The following is a 17,876-nucleotide window of genomic DNA, read 5'->3' on the forward strand; positions in this document are numbered from 1 at the left end:
AGGTTTCAGTAAAATTTAATTGTTTATGTTGATATTGTAGTCATTTCTGGGAGTAATTGTTTGGTTAACTTACTCTCACTGGCTGAACATTGCTGTTGTCTTTTACATACAGTGAGAGTACATGTAATATCTTGATGATGCATAATGTGTCAATTTATACTTACAGGGATAACAGACTACAAATTATACAAACTTGTTAGTCAAACTTGTTACAAACTTGTTAGTCACAGTCACAAGTTTCAGGACTATAGTTACATTTTCAGTGATGGAACAACAGTTTTCCTCTGTGTGAAGCGTTACAAAATACAGCTTTAGCTTATTGAACGCACACATCTGCATCTCGATCTTAGTTTAAAAAAAAAAACACAAAAAAAAACATTGAACTCGCCTATTAATTCACACCACCTGTTTTTTACACTGCAATTCAAATACATTTTATAATATCCATGTTAATGATAAAAGCTGCATGAATATGATTGCTAATTCTTTGTGCCAAGTTTGGACTGTCCCCTGACTTTAAGCAGCTTTTTTAATGATTCCTTGATTTCTTGTGTCTGAAAAACATAAATGATTGGGTTCAACATGGGAGGGACGACACTAGTCAAGGACAAGCTTATAATTCTAGCATTTGGACTTATTTTGGACCCGATTAAATACACAATTATAATTGGCAAGTAATATATTGCCAATAAAGAAAGGTGACCGGTGCATGTTTTAAAGGCCTTCATTCTTCCCTGAACTGTAGAAATTTTTGATAAAGCATAAATAATAGAGCAGTAACTGCCTACGATAAAAGATAGTGGAAACCCAAGAATATTAATTATCGAGACAACTGCTATTGCACGGTTTGGGGTGACGTCATTGCAACCAAGCCGATAGACGGGACCGTGGTCACAGTAATAGCTCTTGATCACCACTGATTCACAGAAGGAAAGTCTTGTGATGAGACCGACTGCGATGAGAATCACTGTAACAGCAAGGATCCAGAAAAAAGCGATCACAGACAGCATGAATCTGTGTGTGACTTTCACCTGATAGTGCAGTGGATAGAGGATGGCCATCACTCTGTCAATGGAGAGTGCAACCAGATTGAAAGACTGCATTGAGAGCAAAGTGAAGCAGAAAAACATGTAGGTCAAACAGTCACTGTAGGAAATGTAGCGATGGTTGAACAGAAAAGTGTCGATAACCTTTGGTACTAAAGCAGAGCTACTTAACAAGTCCGTCAATGCCAGATTAAAAACTGCAATATACTTAGGACTTCTTAACGTGTGATCCATGATCAGAACAGTCATCACAGCCATGTTTCCAATGAATGAAATGATGTAAATAAAAAAGAGAAAAACAAAGTAATACTTAATATTTGGTATGCCAACAAAGCCACTGATTATAAAATATGCAGGACGCACAAAAGTGATGTTTTCCTTAAGAGCAGGGTTGAAAAATTCCATTTGAGGATTTTGTTTTGTTAGTCCAGCACTACTCTGTGTCCCCTCATATGTGTTTAGCAGAGAGCGGAGAGAAAGAGAAGCAGTGTGACTTTAGTCTAAACTTATAACTGCTGCCTTTTCCCCTGTGTCATCTTCCCACCAGCCTGATGTAATGCTACTGAGCTCACTGGGTGAGCAAGAGAAACGATCTTCGATGACGAAAACTGGACGACCTGGGGAAAATAACCACACAGTGAGAACATGCGAACTAGAACCAGAAAGACCCCCCCAAACCAGAGTAGTAAAGTAAGAGTGAGACTTCCAAGGGAAGTTGAGCTTTCTCCTGCGCGCTGTGACCGACCTGTTGCCCACTCCACGCAACTTGAAGATCTGGGGCAGAGAAGAAGACCCATCTTGCAACCAATGCGACGCACCCGCATGCACGCTGAACCACATCCTGACAGGGTGCCCAAAGGCGCTGGCTGAAGGGCGCTACAGATGGAGGCATGATAAGGTCCTCTCGGAAATCGCCAATTGGGTGGAGCAGCAGCGGGTCAAAGCCAACAACAAGCACGCTCAACCGCCCAAAGCCATAACCTTTGTGAGGGAAGGGGAAACGGCTCGTAAGACCAGCACAACAGCCAAAAACCTACCTTCCTCCCTGCAACGCGCCTGCGATTGGGAGCTGAGTGTGGATTTGAAGAGGAAGCTCGTCTTTCCACAGGACGTGGCAGTGACCTCACTTCGACCAGACATAGTCTTGCTGTCCAGAAGCACAAAAACCATCATAGTGGCAGAGCTCACGGTGCCCTGGGAAGAGAGGCTGGACGTGTCTCACCAATTGAAGCGAGCCAAGTACCAAGACCTGATTGACGAAGCTGTCCTGAAAGGATGGCATGCAACAATTTTTCCCATCGAAGTCGGCTGCCGTGGGTTTCCCGCAAGGTCGGTGCGGTTCTTCCTCCAGAGGATGGGGCTGGAGCCCAAACAGCTGAAGAAAGCCACCAGGGAGATAGCCGCAGCAGCCGAGTCCAGCTCAAGATGGATATGGCTAAAGAGAGCTCACAGCTGGAACCCTTCCGCAGGTGAAGCCTAGTCAGTCTTCGCTGCCCCACTCAGGCGAGGTGTACAGGTTAAGGGGCGAAACACCTGTGAACCTGAGATGCCTGCTGACGATGCGGAAGGGTTCCAAAATGTGGCTGCTTCAAGGATACCATCTTAAAGTGATGACCTGCAACCGTTTTCAGAGTAGTTCCCGCAGTTGTAGCTCGTGGCAAAGCATCTTTGATGTTTACTTCACCCAGAGTAGTAAACAATACACGACTGTGCAGCAGTCGTGTATTGCAACTTGAACAGCACAGTTCAAGTTGCTTTCAAGGCCACGGATTCAGAGAGATCATGTGAACCTTTTATGATAAGTTAAACATAACAATTGATTCAGCTTCAACTAATATTAATGGGAAAGGGTGGTATAAAAGTAAGTTATGCGTATACAACAAACGTGAAAAAAACCCCGGCGTCGCTGTGATACAATCAGTTTGTCATTAGATATTTATATTTGTATTTCCACTTGTTAACTGTTCCTGTTGTATTTTTTTTCTGTGTATTTATTTCTCCACTGTTCCCACCTCAGCGCCTCGTTTCCTTCCCTGGTTACTCCTGATCATTGTCTGGTGTGTCTCGTCAAGCCCGGCCTCCCTGTGTAGCTATTTAAGCGCTCAGTCTGGCCCATTGTCTGGTTGGTCCATCTGTGTGTGTGTTCCTGCCCAGCACCATGGCTTAGGCTTTTTGGTGTAATTTCCCATGTTTGATTTGACTGAAGAATCAATGTTGCTCTAATTTCAATGTGGTAGTGCATTTGGGTGCAGCCAACTCCATCATGGACTCAAAGCAGATCGCTGCAGCGATCTGGAATTTCTTTCCATTCGTGAGGGGATGCAAAGAGGGACTTTTTCCCAGGTCCCAGATTTTCTCTCAAAGACCAAAATAATGTTCTGCCCCATTCACACAACATTTAAATTGAAAACGCATTGTTTCAGAAATGTTTTGAGTCATAAAATGAAAACGGTCTCCATACGTATGGAAAATCCAGAAATGCTTGAAAACAATGTGATTTTCCTATAGCGCCACTCGTGGGTGCCGTGTTTATATAAAACCTGCCAAAATGCACTCATTAGTTGTTTGTCGGAGATAAAATGTCTCCAAATGTGATCGTCTCTAGCAGCTGCAGGTGTTTGGCTTCATAATTTTGCAAAATAACCATGAATGCAATTTGTTTCACAGATCTTTAATTTTTCATTTCTTATTTAGACTAAGAGAAACTTTCATTCATGTACAGTATAACTCAAATGCACAAGTAATTGTCGCAATATATTCCCACCACAAAAACACCAAGTACCGGTAGTCAGATAACTGCCTGACAAGACCACAATACACAAATGTGGCTAAACTGTGTCTCTCTGTATTCATATGCAGACATTACAGAAAAAGTCCACCTGATTGTCATTACTGAGACATGTATTGTCTCCTATTGGTATCTCAATAATATGTCTCATGAAGGATGAATTGATATATTTTATTTACAATACATATTTTCAGTTGACTCAGTTGTTTGTGACCAGAAACACATTCAAAATACAGAAAGAATTGAATCAAAAAAAGATCTGCCAGGATCAGAAAACTGTGACTAAAGACGCCTCGGTTCACTGTGATTTCCATGTATTCCATCTTATTTATCTGATTATTACTTTAATGTTTGAACTCACAAAACAGCCAACAGGATATGTATATGCATTACATTTTTAGATCTTCAAAGTATGAAAACATTTCTATACAAGTCTACACAGGGTACAATGGGCTTCATGTTCATTGAATTGCAAGCTCATTCTAACATAATAAGTTGTGCTTTTCAAAAATTCTTAAAGAATTGAATACATTTTTACACAGCAATCACGTTATAACAATTTTTGTCACTGTTTGTTTGGCCCGCCCACTAATTTTTAATAATCTTTTCAGAGACTCTTTAATTTCTTGTGTTTGCAGAACATATATGATCGGATTCAACATGGGAGGGAAGACGGAAGTCAGGGACAAGTTTATGATCCTGGCATTTGGACGTATTTTCTCCATTAAAGTGAATGTGATCAAAAGTGGAATAAAATATATGGCAACCAGTAGGAGGTGACCTATGCATGTTTTGAAGGCCTTGAGTCCTTGTTGAACATTGGCCACTTTAGCTAAAGTGCAGCCAATATAAACATAACTTAACAAGATAAAAACGAGTGGAGCCCAAAATATAATGACAGGGTACAAACAACTAACCACATAATTGGGGAAATGGTCGTTGCAAGCAAGTCGATAAAGCTGACCGTGATCACAGAAATAACTGTTAATCACCACAGAATCACAGATAGAAAGTCTTGTGAGGAGACCGACAGAAATGAGCACAGCGAATATGGCAAAAGCCCAGAAAAAGGCAATCATGGAAAACATAAACCTGTGGGTCACCTTCACTGAATAGTGCAGAGGAAAGATAATGGCCACCAGTCTGTCATAAGCCAGTGCGACCAGATTAAACGACTGCATGCAGAGGCAGGTGTAGCAGAAAAACAGGAATGTCAAGCAGTCGTTGTAGGCGATGCGGTTATTGTTGAAAAGAAAGATGTCAAGAACCTTCGGCACCAGAGCGGTGTTGCCAAACAGATCCACAAACACCAAGTTGAAAACGGCAATATATTTAGGACTCCTCAGATTGTGATCAAAGCATATCATAGCCATTACAGTTGCGTTCCCCACCACTGAGACAATGTACACAAAGAACAGAAAGATGTAGTAATACTTGATATGTGGGATGCCCATAAAGCCACTGATTAGGAAGTACGCAGGATGCACAAATGTGATGTTTCTCCCGAGTGCAGAGTTGAATAAGTCCATTGTGGAGTGAAAGCGTTTCTTATGATCAGAGGATCGTTCCCCGTCGGTCAGGGCGGCGCTCCTCTGACGGGATGTGTGTCAACTCCTTTCTCAAGTTCTCATGACGGCATTCAGACAACATTTATCTGCTGTGGCAGATGTGGCTCCACGGCAAACAATCTGCCTCTGCACCTCCAATGAATAACGTCACTGTCAGCCCCCCCCATTTCTATGTAACTCTTTTTATTTTTTTGATTCTGCATTGATCAGTCCATTTTACTTCATCTGACTGATGATCTGTAATATCTTGATCATACTATAGATCATGCTATGTAATATAGAGTAATCTCTATATTAAAGCCCATAATTTAATAACTTGTCAATAGTGTGACTATTTGAGCCATTATCGTCATAGTACCTTGCAGATATTAAATAATAAGAAGTAAGTCATTGCATGATTGAAGTAGCATTAAAAAATACTGTCATTATTTAATAATGCCCAATAAGACAGCTTTTCTTCTTTGCTGCAGATTTTAAGCCGTGTGTGCATCCGAAATATTAATAGTTGATGGTATAGGTGTCATTTACATTTATTGAGGATGCTTACTGTGCAAAATCTCTCAATTACAGTTGTGACAAATCTTTTTTCTATTTTATTACATTATTGACAAGTTATTGTGCTTCAGTCATTCTGGTTTAATCACATACAGAATGACATGAAATTATTTAAACAAACAAAACACTTCACCTTCCTGTACAGGTGAATACATTGGTGTAAAAAGACATGTTGGTTAAAAAAAAAAAAAAAGATTTCTTACGTTTATTGATACAGACACCATTTGTTATTTTTGGTTTTTTCTTTGCTGGTGTTGGTGATCGGGGAAAAAGCTAAATATCCTGAGAGGGCATAAAAAACGTTTTCTAATTTTTCAATATGAATGAAACTGTTACCATCGGCTGCTTTGATCGTTCCACTGTGACTCTCAGTTATCCACCATAGAGGTTGAAAGATGAGCTTTAATAATGTAAAGCGTAGAAGGTTCAGAAATGTTTGTTCAAATGTAGTGAATAATCTTGAGTTATAAACAAAGTTTACATCACCTGAAGGAAAACATGAATAAAACAGCTCTTGTTTCTTATCTTATCTTATTTTGTTGTTGACTATTATTGCCTGTTTTATGCACTGATTTTCTACGAGTATGTATAATAACATTTTAATATTCACAACATTGAATAAAAAAAAGGTATTTGTGACTCAAATACAATATTTCAAGTCAATCCTTTATTTTGTTAGTTTTTTTTCTGTCAAAAGCATATATGATATGAAAATGTGTATTAATAGACACATACACAGCAGGTAGATCACCTTTACAATGTTTCATCACAACATTTGAAATGACATGAAAGTACTGCGTGGATTCAGTTCTAAGTCTTGTAATTTTACACACTCGTGTATGTGTCAGTTTTATATATATTATTGTATCTAGTATTTTTTTTCTTCTTCTCACATATACTGGAAGTCATAATTGTTCTTTTAATAAAGTTCAACATTTGTGAAAAAAGACGCATCACTTTTTCAGAAAACAACTTCAAATTGCTTTTATGTGAAACCTGCACAATTCATTAAATTTCCATCTCACAGAAGCAGAATTAATTCCTGTTTAGTTTTGTTCAAATGGAGGTCCACATAAAGAAAGTAATCCCATTGAACACCTACATTGTTGCAATTTTTTGATTTGTAGTTTTGTATAATTTTCTTCTTAACAGCTTTTTCAAAGATTCTTTGATTTCCTCTGTCTGCAAAACATATATAATTGGGTCCAACATGGAAGGAAGTATTTGGGCAAGCGATAGGTTTATGATTCTAAAATTTATAGGCATTTTTCCCATCGCAGTGTATGTAACTATTATTGGAAAAAAAAACATTGTCACTAACAAAACATGAGCTATGCAGGTTTTTATAGCCTTCAGTCTTTCCTTCACTGTGGCTATTCTACTTAAAGCGTACAGAATACCTATGTAACTACACAAAATCAGTGCAAGAGGAAGCCAAAGTAAGAGACCTGGTAGTATAATACTAAGAATGTAGCTCGGTGAATTATCATTACAGGCAAGACGATATATTTGACCGTGGTCACAGAAAAAACTTTTAATGACCACAGACTGACAAAAAGAAAGCCTTGTAAGAAAGCCATTTAAAAGCAGTATTGCAATAATGGAAACAATCCAGAAAAAGGAAAGCAGACAAAACATGAACCTATTTGTCACCTTCACATGATAGTGCAGAGGATAGAGGATTGCGACGACTCGATCGAAGGCTAATGCAACCAGGTTGAGGGCCTGCATCGCCGTGCAGACGTAGCAGAAAAAAAGGAACACCATACAGTTGTTGTAGGATATGTGCTTGTGATTGAAAAGAAAGATGTCAAGAACCTTTGGCACAAAAGCACAGCAACTTAATAAGTCTGCCAATGCCAAGCTGAAAACTGCAATGTATTTAGGCGTTCTCAGGTGATGATCGAAATATATCACCGCCATCACAGCCGTGTTTAACAGGACTGAAACAATGAAAACAAAGAGGCAAAAGAAATAGTAATACTTCACATTTGGAATGCCAATAAATCCACTTATTATGAAATATGCAGGACGTACAAAGGTGATGTTCTTTCCGAGGGCAGAGTTGAAAAGCTCCATAGAGAAATTGCGTTGTTCTCCAGTCTGAGCACGGACGACAGCGATGTACGACGGTGCCGGGGGCTGCTCTGTACACCGTGATGAGCTCCCATCCTTCATTTGCTCTGACAAGTTATATCTTGTGCTGTTCTCCTTTGTGGCTTTGTCACATCACTCATTGTGTAAATTCACTGACGTCATAGACTCAGTCAACAAAGTTGTTCTCACATTAATGTTTTTTCAGGCGCACACTAGCAGAGTGTTTTGAAGACTGTCAACAAAACGACCATTTGAGGATTTCCCCCAGCCTCAGGCTCATTGCTCCTTTATCGTTGACATTATACACACTGAGAACAAGTATACTGTGGACCTTCTGCATTCCATCCTAAAAATACAACTGAGCTGGCTAACTATAAAAAGCAGTCGAATTAAAACAAACACACATAGCATTATGTTGTTTAGCACATTTCTAGTGTAACAGTTGAATCTCAGTGAGGCCTGGAGGTCATCAGTTCAATAGCCTCTAGCAAGAATCTATATTTCAACCCAATGTGGTCTCACCATTCTGTTGACTTATTCTGTTCCCACAAAAACCCAATAATTGTGTCATTGAGGAATGAAAGTTAAATCAAAGTCTGAGTTTTGAGTCATATTGTCATAATCTCAGAATGTAAGGCTGCCTTCGCACAGCAGGTCTTGATGCTCAGTTCCAATTTCTTGCTGAAATCCAATTTCTGTGTCATCGTTCACACAAATATTTTTAATGCGAACTCCATCAGACTGCAGTGTGACCGTTATCCGACCCCAAATTGAAAGACATCTCGCGGTATTTTGAGCGTAAAATATGTCCAAACAGCAACATGTTGTCATGAAAAGTTTGATACCTGCAGTGCTACTCCGCTAGCCTGCACGCTGGCTGCAAACTGTGGCATGGATTTCCGGGACTCATTATTGCACGTCTCATTGAGACCCGCCTTTGTTCAGGAAATCCATTCCACAGTTTGCAGCCAAGTGAGCAGAGCAGTCGGCAGGGAAACAATCTGTTTCAGCAGAGTAAAGCACAGACAAAGCTTCATGGGTTGGAAATCTCCGCAAGTTGGATTGGAAATTTCCGATCCGTGAATTGCGTTGATATCGGAACCCGATACTCGGCCCCATCCTTAATTGAAATGACACACCTTCAGAAAGCTTTAAAGGTCCCATATTATTCAGTTTTTCAACAATTTCACAAAGTTGTCAGAGGTCCAACAACATTATATACAAAGTGTCTTGCCTCAAACCCAGCCTGTCCTGAATTAATGCTTGTATTTGTTTACAAGTATGTTAATAAAAGAATGTTAATAATTGCTCTCTATTCACCAGCTGTTTGAAAGAACTATAATGTTTCATCACTGGGGGCCTCTCTCTACAAAAAAAGCTAGTTGTAGCAAATGTTGTTTACAAACGCACTGTATTTAATTGAACATTGCCTAAAATTAAATATAAGCCCCACCTAAGAAAGGTATCACCAGCTGCCACTGTTAATGAGCTATGTCTGTCCGGGAAGAAAAATGGGGCCAATGGGTCAAATTGCTTATTCACTACCGGAAAATGTATTTCGATGAGAGATGATTGTCGTGTTTATTGGTAAAATTGGTATTGTTTGCCCACGGACTACAGCTAACAGTCCTCTTCACTCTTTGTCTCCTTCCCTTCGGCCGTATAATCTGCAAATACAATACACAATTCCATTGCGTTGCAGATGACACTCAACTTTACCTTTCCACCATTAGGGGTTTTTCTTGTGACAATCCTAATCAATGAGATATTGTTTGGTAAAAGGTTAAAGCTTCAAAATTCTGGTTCAAACATTTTTACAGGTGGAGGAAATAGAAAATGTGCCGGCACTTTGATGATGTGGAACAGAAACATAAAAATGAAGGTCACAGGGGCTTCACTGGTGCAGTGAAAATGTAATCAGCTCATATCTGACTCGTATTTAAAGATAAATGGATAGAAATGCTGATGGGCTTCCAACTTCTTGACATGCACTTGTGAGGTATCGGTGACCTGGAGCCAGCAGAACATGACGGATTTATCTGCAAGCGAGAATAAACTGTTATGATTAGTTTGATCACGATAATCAAGTCTGAACAAACTTCATTTCACAACTCATCTGTTCTTTACTCCCCGGCTGAGAGCCGTAAAAAAAAACTCTGACTAATGAGGCTGTTAATGAGCTGTTTGTTGCAGCTGCTAATGCAGGATGATGACACACGCTGAACAGTAAACACTCGTCCTTAACTTCAGAGAATAATCAAGGGACAAAGACATTGAGGAAGTTAAACTTTATGACTGCGACGAGCACGTCATCTCACTGAAGCGACGGTCGCAACCCGCCGTACTTGTAAGTGCATGCTGTCTACGTGCAAAAACGTTGGCAAAATGTGGGAATCCGTACGTGGCGAGTATCGCCTCCGTATGGATTTGGAACACGCAGAAACACCGTAGCACTTTCCGTGCATGAGGAACTTTCTCTGCGTTCAGGCTACGGATTCGCCCCCATGCCCCCTACAGCCAATGTGTGCACAACGCACTGCTTGAAACTGTTCTTGCAGACAGTGTTGCCAGATATGGCAGGTCTCCACCAATTGGGGAGCCAAAATCTCTTACCTTTTAGCTGTTTATTTCGTGCATCTGTGTGTTCTTAAACATATAGTTTGACGGTTAAACATGATTTCTACACAGGCTGAAATGTGGGCTATTTTTTTATTGAAGTGTGGTTTTTACATTGTTTGAGCTGGAAACATTGATATATATTGTATCATGTACCTGGACATATCTGGACACCCTGCTTGCAGCATCAAAACCCAGAGCCTCTGCGGTAGAATGGGCGGCATCTGGAGGCAGCAGCAGCTGGGACATCGGGCGGAAAAACGCACGTTCATCGCACTTGCACGCACTTACAACATGCAAGTGAGTAAGGCCACCGTACATGAGCAGTACATGTAAGCACGGCCTCCATGGGATAGCGTGGCAATTGCGCAGAGATCGTACGTTGTAAGCACGTACAACTCACTTACCACGTGTGCAACGTACGATGCACGTGACCGCTCACGGCCAGGCGTGGCGTACGGGCCACATACTTGCACCTTGCGTTGACGTACTCTCTCCCTTCTCTTGCCACTCCCTCCCCACGTTTTCAGAAAAATATGGCGGCCGTGGCCTCCCCAAACAAACGCACAACCTAAAAACACGCAGGGTGGTTTGTGATCGTGGCTTTAGGTATAAAGTTTTCTGACCCGAATGACTTGATAAGTCAAAGAAACACAGTTCTGAATCAGAATCGGCTATATTGGCCAGGTATGTTAAACATACAAGGGGTTTCGCTCTGGTAGCCTGTGCACTCCCTGTACAAATGTAAACATTAAATAATAACAATAAACATAAAATACAAAAATATAAACAAGTAATTAAAGACAATATGAACAGGACTAATCAAGATGATAGAAACAGTGCAGTAGTGAACAGTGCAAAGGATGATGAAGTCCCATGAGGTAGTTAAGTATTTACATTATAGAGTGGCATAGATGGTCATTTAAATTAAATAATGTACATGTATAGGTACAGCCACAAGAAGGGAAGGTCGACACCGAGGATCTTTTCCACAGTCCTGATTGTCCACTATAGTCTGAGTCTGTCTGGTTTGGTTGCGGACACAAGAAGTACATCCTCTGCTGGGCCTTCTTTCTGATGGTGTCTATGTGGGAGGTCCACCTCAGGTCCCAAGAGATTGTGGATCCCAGGAACCTGAAAGAGTCCACAGTAGGCACTCTTGTGTTCAGAAAGGGGCGGGGGGGGGGGGGGGATCTCCTGAAGTCAACTGTCATCTCCACAGTCTTGAACGAGTTCAGAGCCAACTGTTTCACCCCCCGCCTGTAGGCAGACTCGTCACCGTCCTGGATGAGACCGATGACGGTTCTGTCATCTGGAAACTCCAAACTTTCACAGGAGGAAGCACTTGAAGTTTTCTATTTTTCAATTTTATATCCCACCTTACTCAACTTGAAGTCATGGGAAGCTGAAGAAAAAGTACAGTGGACCAGTCATGAGTGATCACAGGGCAAAGACAAAGACAGACACACACTCAGTCACTTCTATGGGCAATTTAGAGTCACCAGTTAATCTCAAATTGTTGTTTTCATGCTTAAACAGAAAGTCCCCTCCAAAGCCTGAAACTGAACCAGGAAATTATTGTTATGAGGTGGGAATCCAACCACAACTCCAATGTGTGTCTCACCACATGGTGTTGAGAACTGTTCTATTAAAATAGTCCTTATTTCACATGATAGCATATGCAATTGTAAACCTTCTGGCCCACATGAAGCACAGTATTCAATTCTGATCTGACTGACAAGTTGGAATATGTTAAATTCCTGGGAAATCTTTGCTCACAATGATTAATATCCCCATGATGTTCAGTGTCATTTGGTTTAAACAGTGTCAATACACACTCAAGAGGATATTAAAGCTCCAGAGCCTCTAAACCTAAACTGTTACACCAAGCATCATCCACAGGGATTCACTATTAGGCCTCTGTTGACAAATGAATTAGCTCTGTGGGTGTATAGCAGGCGTTTGAGGATTTGACAGTTTGAATCCCCCCGCTTCAATCCAACAACTCAACCTTCAGCAGCCTGTTTTGGGAATCAATATAAGACAACTGGAATTACGTACAAAGCCAATATTTCAACTCACCTTCATCTGATGAAGCCTTTGAATTTGATGTGAAATGTTCTAATGACTTCAAGCGTGTTGAGGTGCCAATGAGAAACGGTTTGATGTATCGTCACATCATTGACTGAGACTCTTCACAAAGACATTTGACGTGATTTTCACAACTTAAAGCATTAATGTGTTTCTCCTGCATATAGACATACGTGATGATTTTTTTATCTCCTCTGTGAAGTTTGTTCAAGATTAAATTAATTAAACTTTTTTATATGTTTATTGCTTGAAGTTTAATTGAAGCACCAACTTTCCAGAATCTGTGTATGATAATCAATGAATGATTAAAAATAAACATGATCGTAATGTTCCTTTGTTTGAATACGTCACCTCTGGTCTGATTTAGAGTTGTTCTTATGAACCCTCAGTTTTTGAAACACTGGAACAAACGTCTGTCATTTTGTCAGAGTAAAAACTTTATTTCCCCTCAATCGGCCTCTTAATAAACATGAATAAGATATTGAGTACATCAAACTTAACCACCAGGCTATTTTATTTTTTTTAATTGCAGTCACTGTATTTGCACTGCTAGTAGAAGTTCTACCCATAGCTGTGATAAAAATTTTAATTATTCTATATATTATGAATTGCTATCACATTTACACCACTAATAGTGGGAATTGTCTTGTAGTTTTTTTTTACTTTACAGTGATAGTGTAATAGTAATCTTAGTACTGATAATTATTATTATATTCCATCGTTGTTCAAATACTTCCCACAAAGAGCCAAAAACTGTCATTATGGTCTATAAAACTTATGAAAGTGAACTTCATCTGACTTTCCAGCAATACAAACAGGCCTGTGTACTCCTCTGCTGGCGGGCCCGAGGGAATCCCACCACAGCGTCACTGTTTCTTTGCTTTTACCCTCAAGAGAGGCCTGATCTGTTTTTCTTGTCCTACAAGCCCATTTCCCGGAAGAACGTAATCTTGTTTTAAACCTGTTGTGACCGAACTCACTAATTGATCCTCAGAGGCTCGATTCAGCTCTCACTCGCCTCTCCTTGTTCCCCATTCAAGCAGACACAAACACAAATATTTATCACACAGATCGTGCCACTTACTTTTGTTTTGGTAACTTTATTAAATAATGGGGGTTGTTTTTATTTCTTTGATATTACATCGCTTACATTTCGTACACCGCTTACATGGCTGTCCAAGAATTTCAATGTAGTTGTGATTTTTTCCTTATTTCCCTGTCTCACTTTGATGCTTTTTGTTCTTTTCCACATTTTTGTTCTTTCTTCCCCCATATTTTATTTTATTTTATTGTCCTTTTTTCTTGTCTTTATCCCAGCTTTCCTTTGCCATGAGCTGCTATCTTCCCACACCTCTTTCAAATGAATTTTCTGAGTTGGCTGTCATCTGATATACTGACATTCAAAATATGTATTGCCAGATTTCAAATAGACAATCCGTGCCAGATTTATTGTGTTTTTCCATGTTTAAACTGTTTGGTAGCTTCTAATGAGATCAGTTAGCTTATTAATTCTGAGGTTGTGAATATTTCCAATACTGAGCTGATTCATACTCAATCCACAAGTTGAGACCATCAGGATGAATACATGGGACCTTGTCAGTTCGCCCCTGATAAAGAAGGGCATTTTGGCTCATGTAGCTCAAAATGAGCATTGCAGGGGAACATTAATATGTTGTCTGGGGAAAACCCATTAATGGGCCCCAAAGAGACCATAAAACTAGTTCAAACAGATTCAAAAATAAAGCGCCGACAATAACCACAAATACGATGTTAAGCAAATGTATTTTGGTATTTACCATCAGGAATGTTATTCTGTTTGTCACTAAAATCATGTTAAACTTGATCCAAAGGATTAGCTATAATAACAAGAGAAATTCATATTTCTAGTTTCTCCTACTTTGTGTGTCCTATTTGTTTGTGCATTTCATGATGCATCAAGGATCTTGTGATTTCTTTTTCTGAACAAGCAGAACACTGAAGGCTGGAGTTGACCACACCTACTGGCAATTAAGAATGACCAATTCACTTCAAATGCATATTTTTGGACTGTGGGAGAGAACCATAGTACCTACCTTAAGAAATCCCATAAATACACATGGAGTACATGCAAGCATCACCTCCACTCAAACCTGGGACATTCTTGTGCAATGCAAGATAAATACCAATACTACTACTGCGCACGTAGAATTAACAACAAATGTCCTCTGTTTTTGTCGTATTAGTTCTCACTCAGTATGTACATTGATCAATTAACAGTTTTTCCTCACAACTCTCTGTTGTCAGACCGCTTCTTGATGTGATTTTAATTTATATCAGCTGACTTTACAGCACCTGGGATGTTGCTCCTGTAACATCGTCCGCGATGCTCGTTCACATGGAATGGTTGGGGTTTTTTTTCTCTGTAAATTTGTGGTGCCTCTAGATGGCTGGGTTGTAATTAGCACTATAATCAGTTTAACATTTTAAATCAATGCATGTATCATGTTGCATAAAAAAACTTTTGGGAAATTATAACAAACAATTATTGGAAACAATTGGATTAAATACGCATGTCGGACCTCTAATGAAATTAGAAATGACTGCTTGATCTTTCTTTTCTCTCCTCACTCCAGTTTCTTCAGATAGTATTGACAAACCAAAGCATGGCTTAAAGCACTCACAGCTGCTGAGGTCACATCTTCTACAATGGGACAATCAAGTCAATCATGCAGCTGTTTTGTGGTCTCACACATTATACACGCCATCTGCTCGACTACATCTCTGGCCCTTATGGGAAGCCGGGCCAACTGCCATCAAAAGTGAACAGAAGGTAGTTTTATAAATGTAAATCAGAAGGTAAAGATTGATATTGAATGACAATGAACAATGTCTAATCACTATGGACTACAGTGAAGATTAAATACCTTAAGATTTCTCTCCCTGTGGTACCAAACAAGTCATTTGTAGATGCAAAAAACGTGATGAGTATTTCTGAGACCAGGACAAACACGACCATGTAGCTACAAACTGCATCTGAAGTACGCAGACATCAAACATAGTGCAATGCGTAGTGCAGGCAAAGACATAATAATTCTTTTAAAAATCTAAATAATTGAAATCAAAGAAGTACAAGATGAAGCTTGTTTTGTAATTGATGAAGTTATTATTATAATGCGATGATGGCTCGCAGTTCATAATGGAAATAATTCCTAAACAGACAAAAACCAATATCAGAAAGATCTAATCAAAAGGTGTCATATAGGTAAATGCATTGTGCTACAATTTAACGATTATAATTGTACAAATATGAGTGAAGTTGGATTGTTTCAATTGTATAAAATTCACATAAATGATTACTGTTTTAATGTATTTCCATTCTTTGCTCGTAAAGCACTGTGAATTGTCTCGTGTCTGAATGGGGCCATCTAATTAATAATATCTAATTGACTTGCCTTTCACAGAACCGGACATGATTAAGGTCTCGTCAAAGTGTGCCTGACGTGATGAGCAACTTTCTGTAATAGAGTTCAACAAATGAATGCAATGTTTTGGAACCTTGATTGCTGACAACAATTTTCACTAGTAAATTGAGCCTCAACGGACGGTTATTTACAGCATAACCACGAATGATCACAATTGCCTGTTGCCAATTCTACAAATGACCTGAGCAAACCAGGACTACTGGTTTACAGAGTGCCATGTCTGGTGTTGTATTTCCTGAATAAGTTCAGTAATTCATCTTTAAGTTTACACATTGTTTTCACATGATGAAAGTGTGTTTGGAAGCTCCTCTAATTGTAAAGTGCGTATAAAAATATACACTTTAAAAACAGTGTTTATATGAACCGGAGATTAAGTCTATGTAAGAGATGCTTGGCCTCTTCTTCAGGTAAAGATGCTGTAATGTAGGTGTAATGCCAGTAGATGGCACTATCCTCAAGCTTTACTGCACAGAAAGCTTTCACTGAGCACTGAGACACACGTCTGGCGCTGCTGTTTGGTTAATGCTCAGTGCATCTTACTGTGTGATTATCTTTCATCTATCTAATCCATCCAAACATGGGGAATGAACATGTAATAGCAGCTTTATGAAAGGGTGTCTCCCCGCACCAATCTCACTCATTTCAAACCCTGTTGTTGTCGTCTGGAGTGTCAGACACGTGAAATCATATCGGCTACATTCACGTTTACAGTGCGGCTGCACACTTGAATGTCACATATATTCAAATGTTTATTGATGCAGACACACATGATCCCAGAGGCGGTGATTTGTATTTGAAGAAAAGACACTGAGGTTTCATGTCACACACACACCAAGTTCTGGACAGGTGCTATATATTGTATCCTATAAGCACAATCCTCTTGTGTGGAATATCTGACCTACTTTACCATGTGGTGGACTAGAACCAGAACAAAAAACTGGCCATTATATTTAAATAATACACCATGTCACGGTCTGAACACACTTGCCCGTCCTTGCATCCATCCAAGTGTGTGGCCCTGCAGCCAAAAACCAGCTGATTATGGGTGAAGCCATACATCTCAGGGCAAACACCTCAAGACACACGCTGACCTTTTTTTTTTTTCCAAAGAAATTTAGAGGCACTAATCAACCTCAACGCATGTTTCTGAGCTGTGAAAAGAAACCTGAATGCAAACTACCCCACCACTAAACTGTGCCTATCGTCTCTATACTTGCCTTAATAACTCCCTCCTTGACAACTGTGATGCATTGTGTTTGCTGAGTTTTATAATTGAGGTGTAACAGGTTTGAATAGCTGCTCCGAGGACGTCGGGCTGAGTTGTACTTTATGTTCCTCGCTGCCCTTCCTGCCGCACTTTGGCCCTCCTCACTGTTGTGCAAGCGGCACGACGAGAGACTGAACAACTTTACAGAAATATTGTGCAATTTCACTTTATTCCTTCTGGCACTTAGACTTTTATCAGCTTCACCGCTGTGTCAGTGGAAAGCAATCTTGTTTCTGCGTGACAAGCTTCACTAAGTCTCTGATAGTTTACTGCTGATTGCCTTTTATGTAAGTTGACAGTCAACAAGCTTTGTCTGACAAGTTACACATTCAACTGCGACTGTAAGGGACATCACAAGGTCTGATCAGCAGACGCTGTCATAAGTGA

General features: G+C 39.8%; 2 protein-coding genes across 2 annotated transcripts; both read right to left on the reverse strand.

Moving 5' to 3' along the window:
- Window positions 1-479: 479 nt before the first annotated feature.
- On the reverse strand, window positions 480-1,451 carry LOC308139509 (olfactory receptor 13G1-like; the record flags this gene model as incomplete). The annotated part of the gene is made up of 1 exon (XM_080508970.1): window positions 480-1,451. The coding sequence occupies one exon, from the start codon at window positions 1,449-1,451 to the stop codon at window positions 480-482; it is 972 nt and encodes a 323-aa protein (XP_080365096.1).
- Window positions 1,452-4,379: 2,928 nt separating this feature from the next.
- Window positions 4,380-8,036, reverse strand: LOC308139510 (olfactory receptor 6C2-like; the record flags this gene model as incomplete). The annotated part of the gene is made up of 2 exons (XM_080508971.1): window positions 4,380-5,295; window positions 7,942-8,036. 2 exons carry the CDS (start codon window positions 8,034-8,036, stop codon window positions 4,380-4,382), a joined length of 1,011 nt encoding a protein of 336 aa, XP_080365097.1.
- Between the last annotated feature and the right edge of the window lie 9,840 nt (window positions 8,037-17,876).

This window comes from Blennius ocellaris (genome assembly GCF_963422515.1).
Source record: "Blennius ocellaris genome assembly, chromosome: 14".
Classification (NCBI taxonomy): Eukaryota; Metazoa; Chordata; class Actinopteri; order Blenniiformes; family Blenniidae; genus Blennius; species Blennius ocellaris.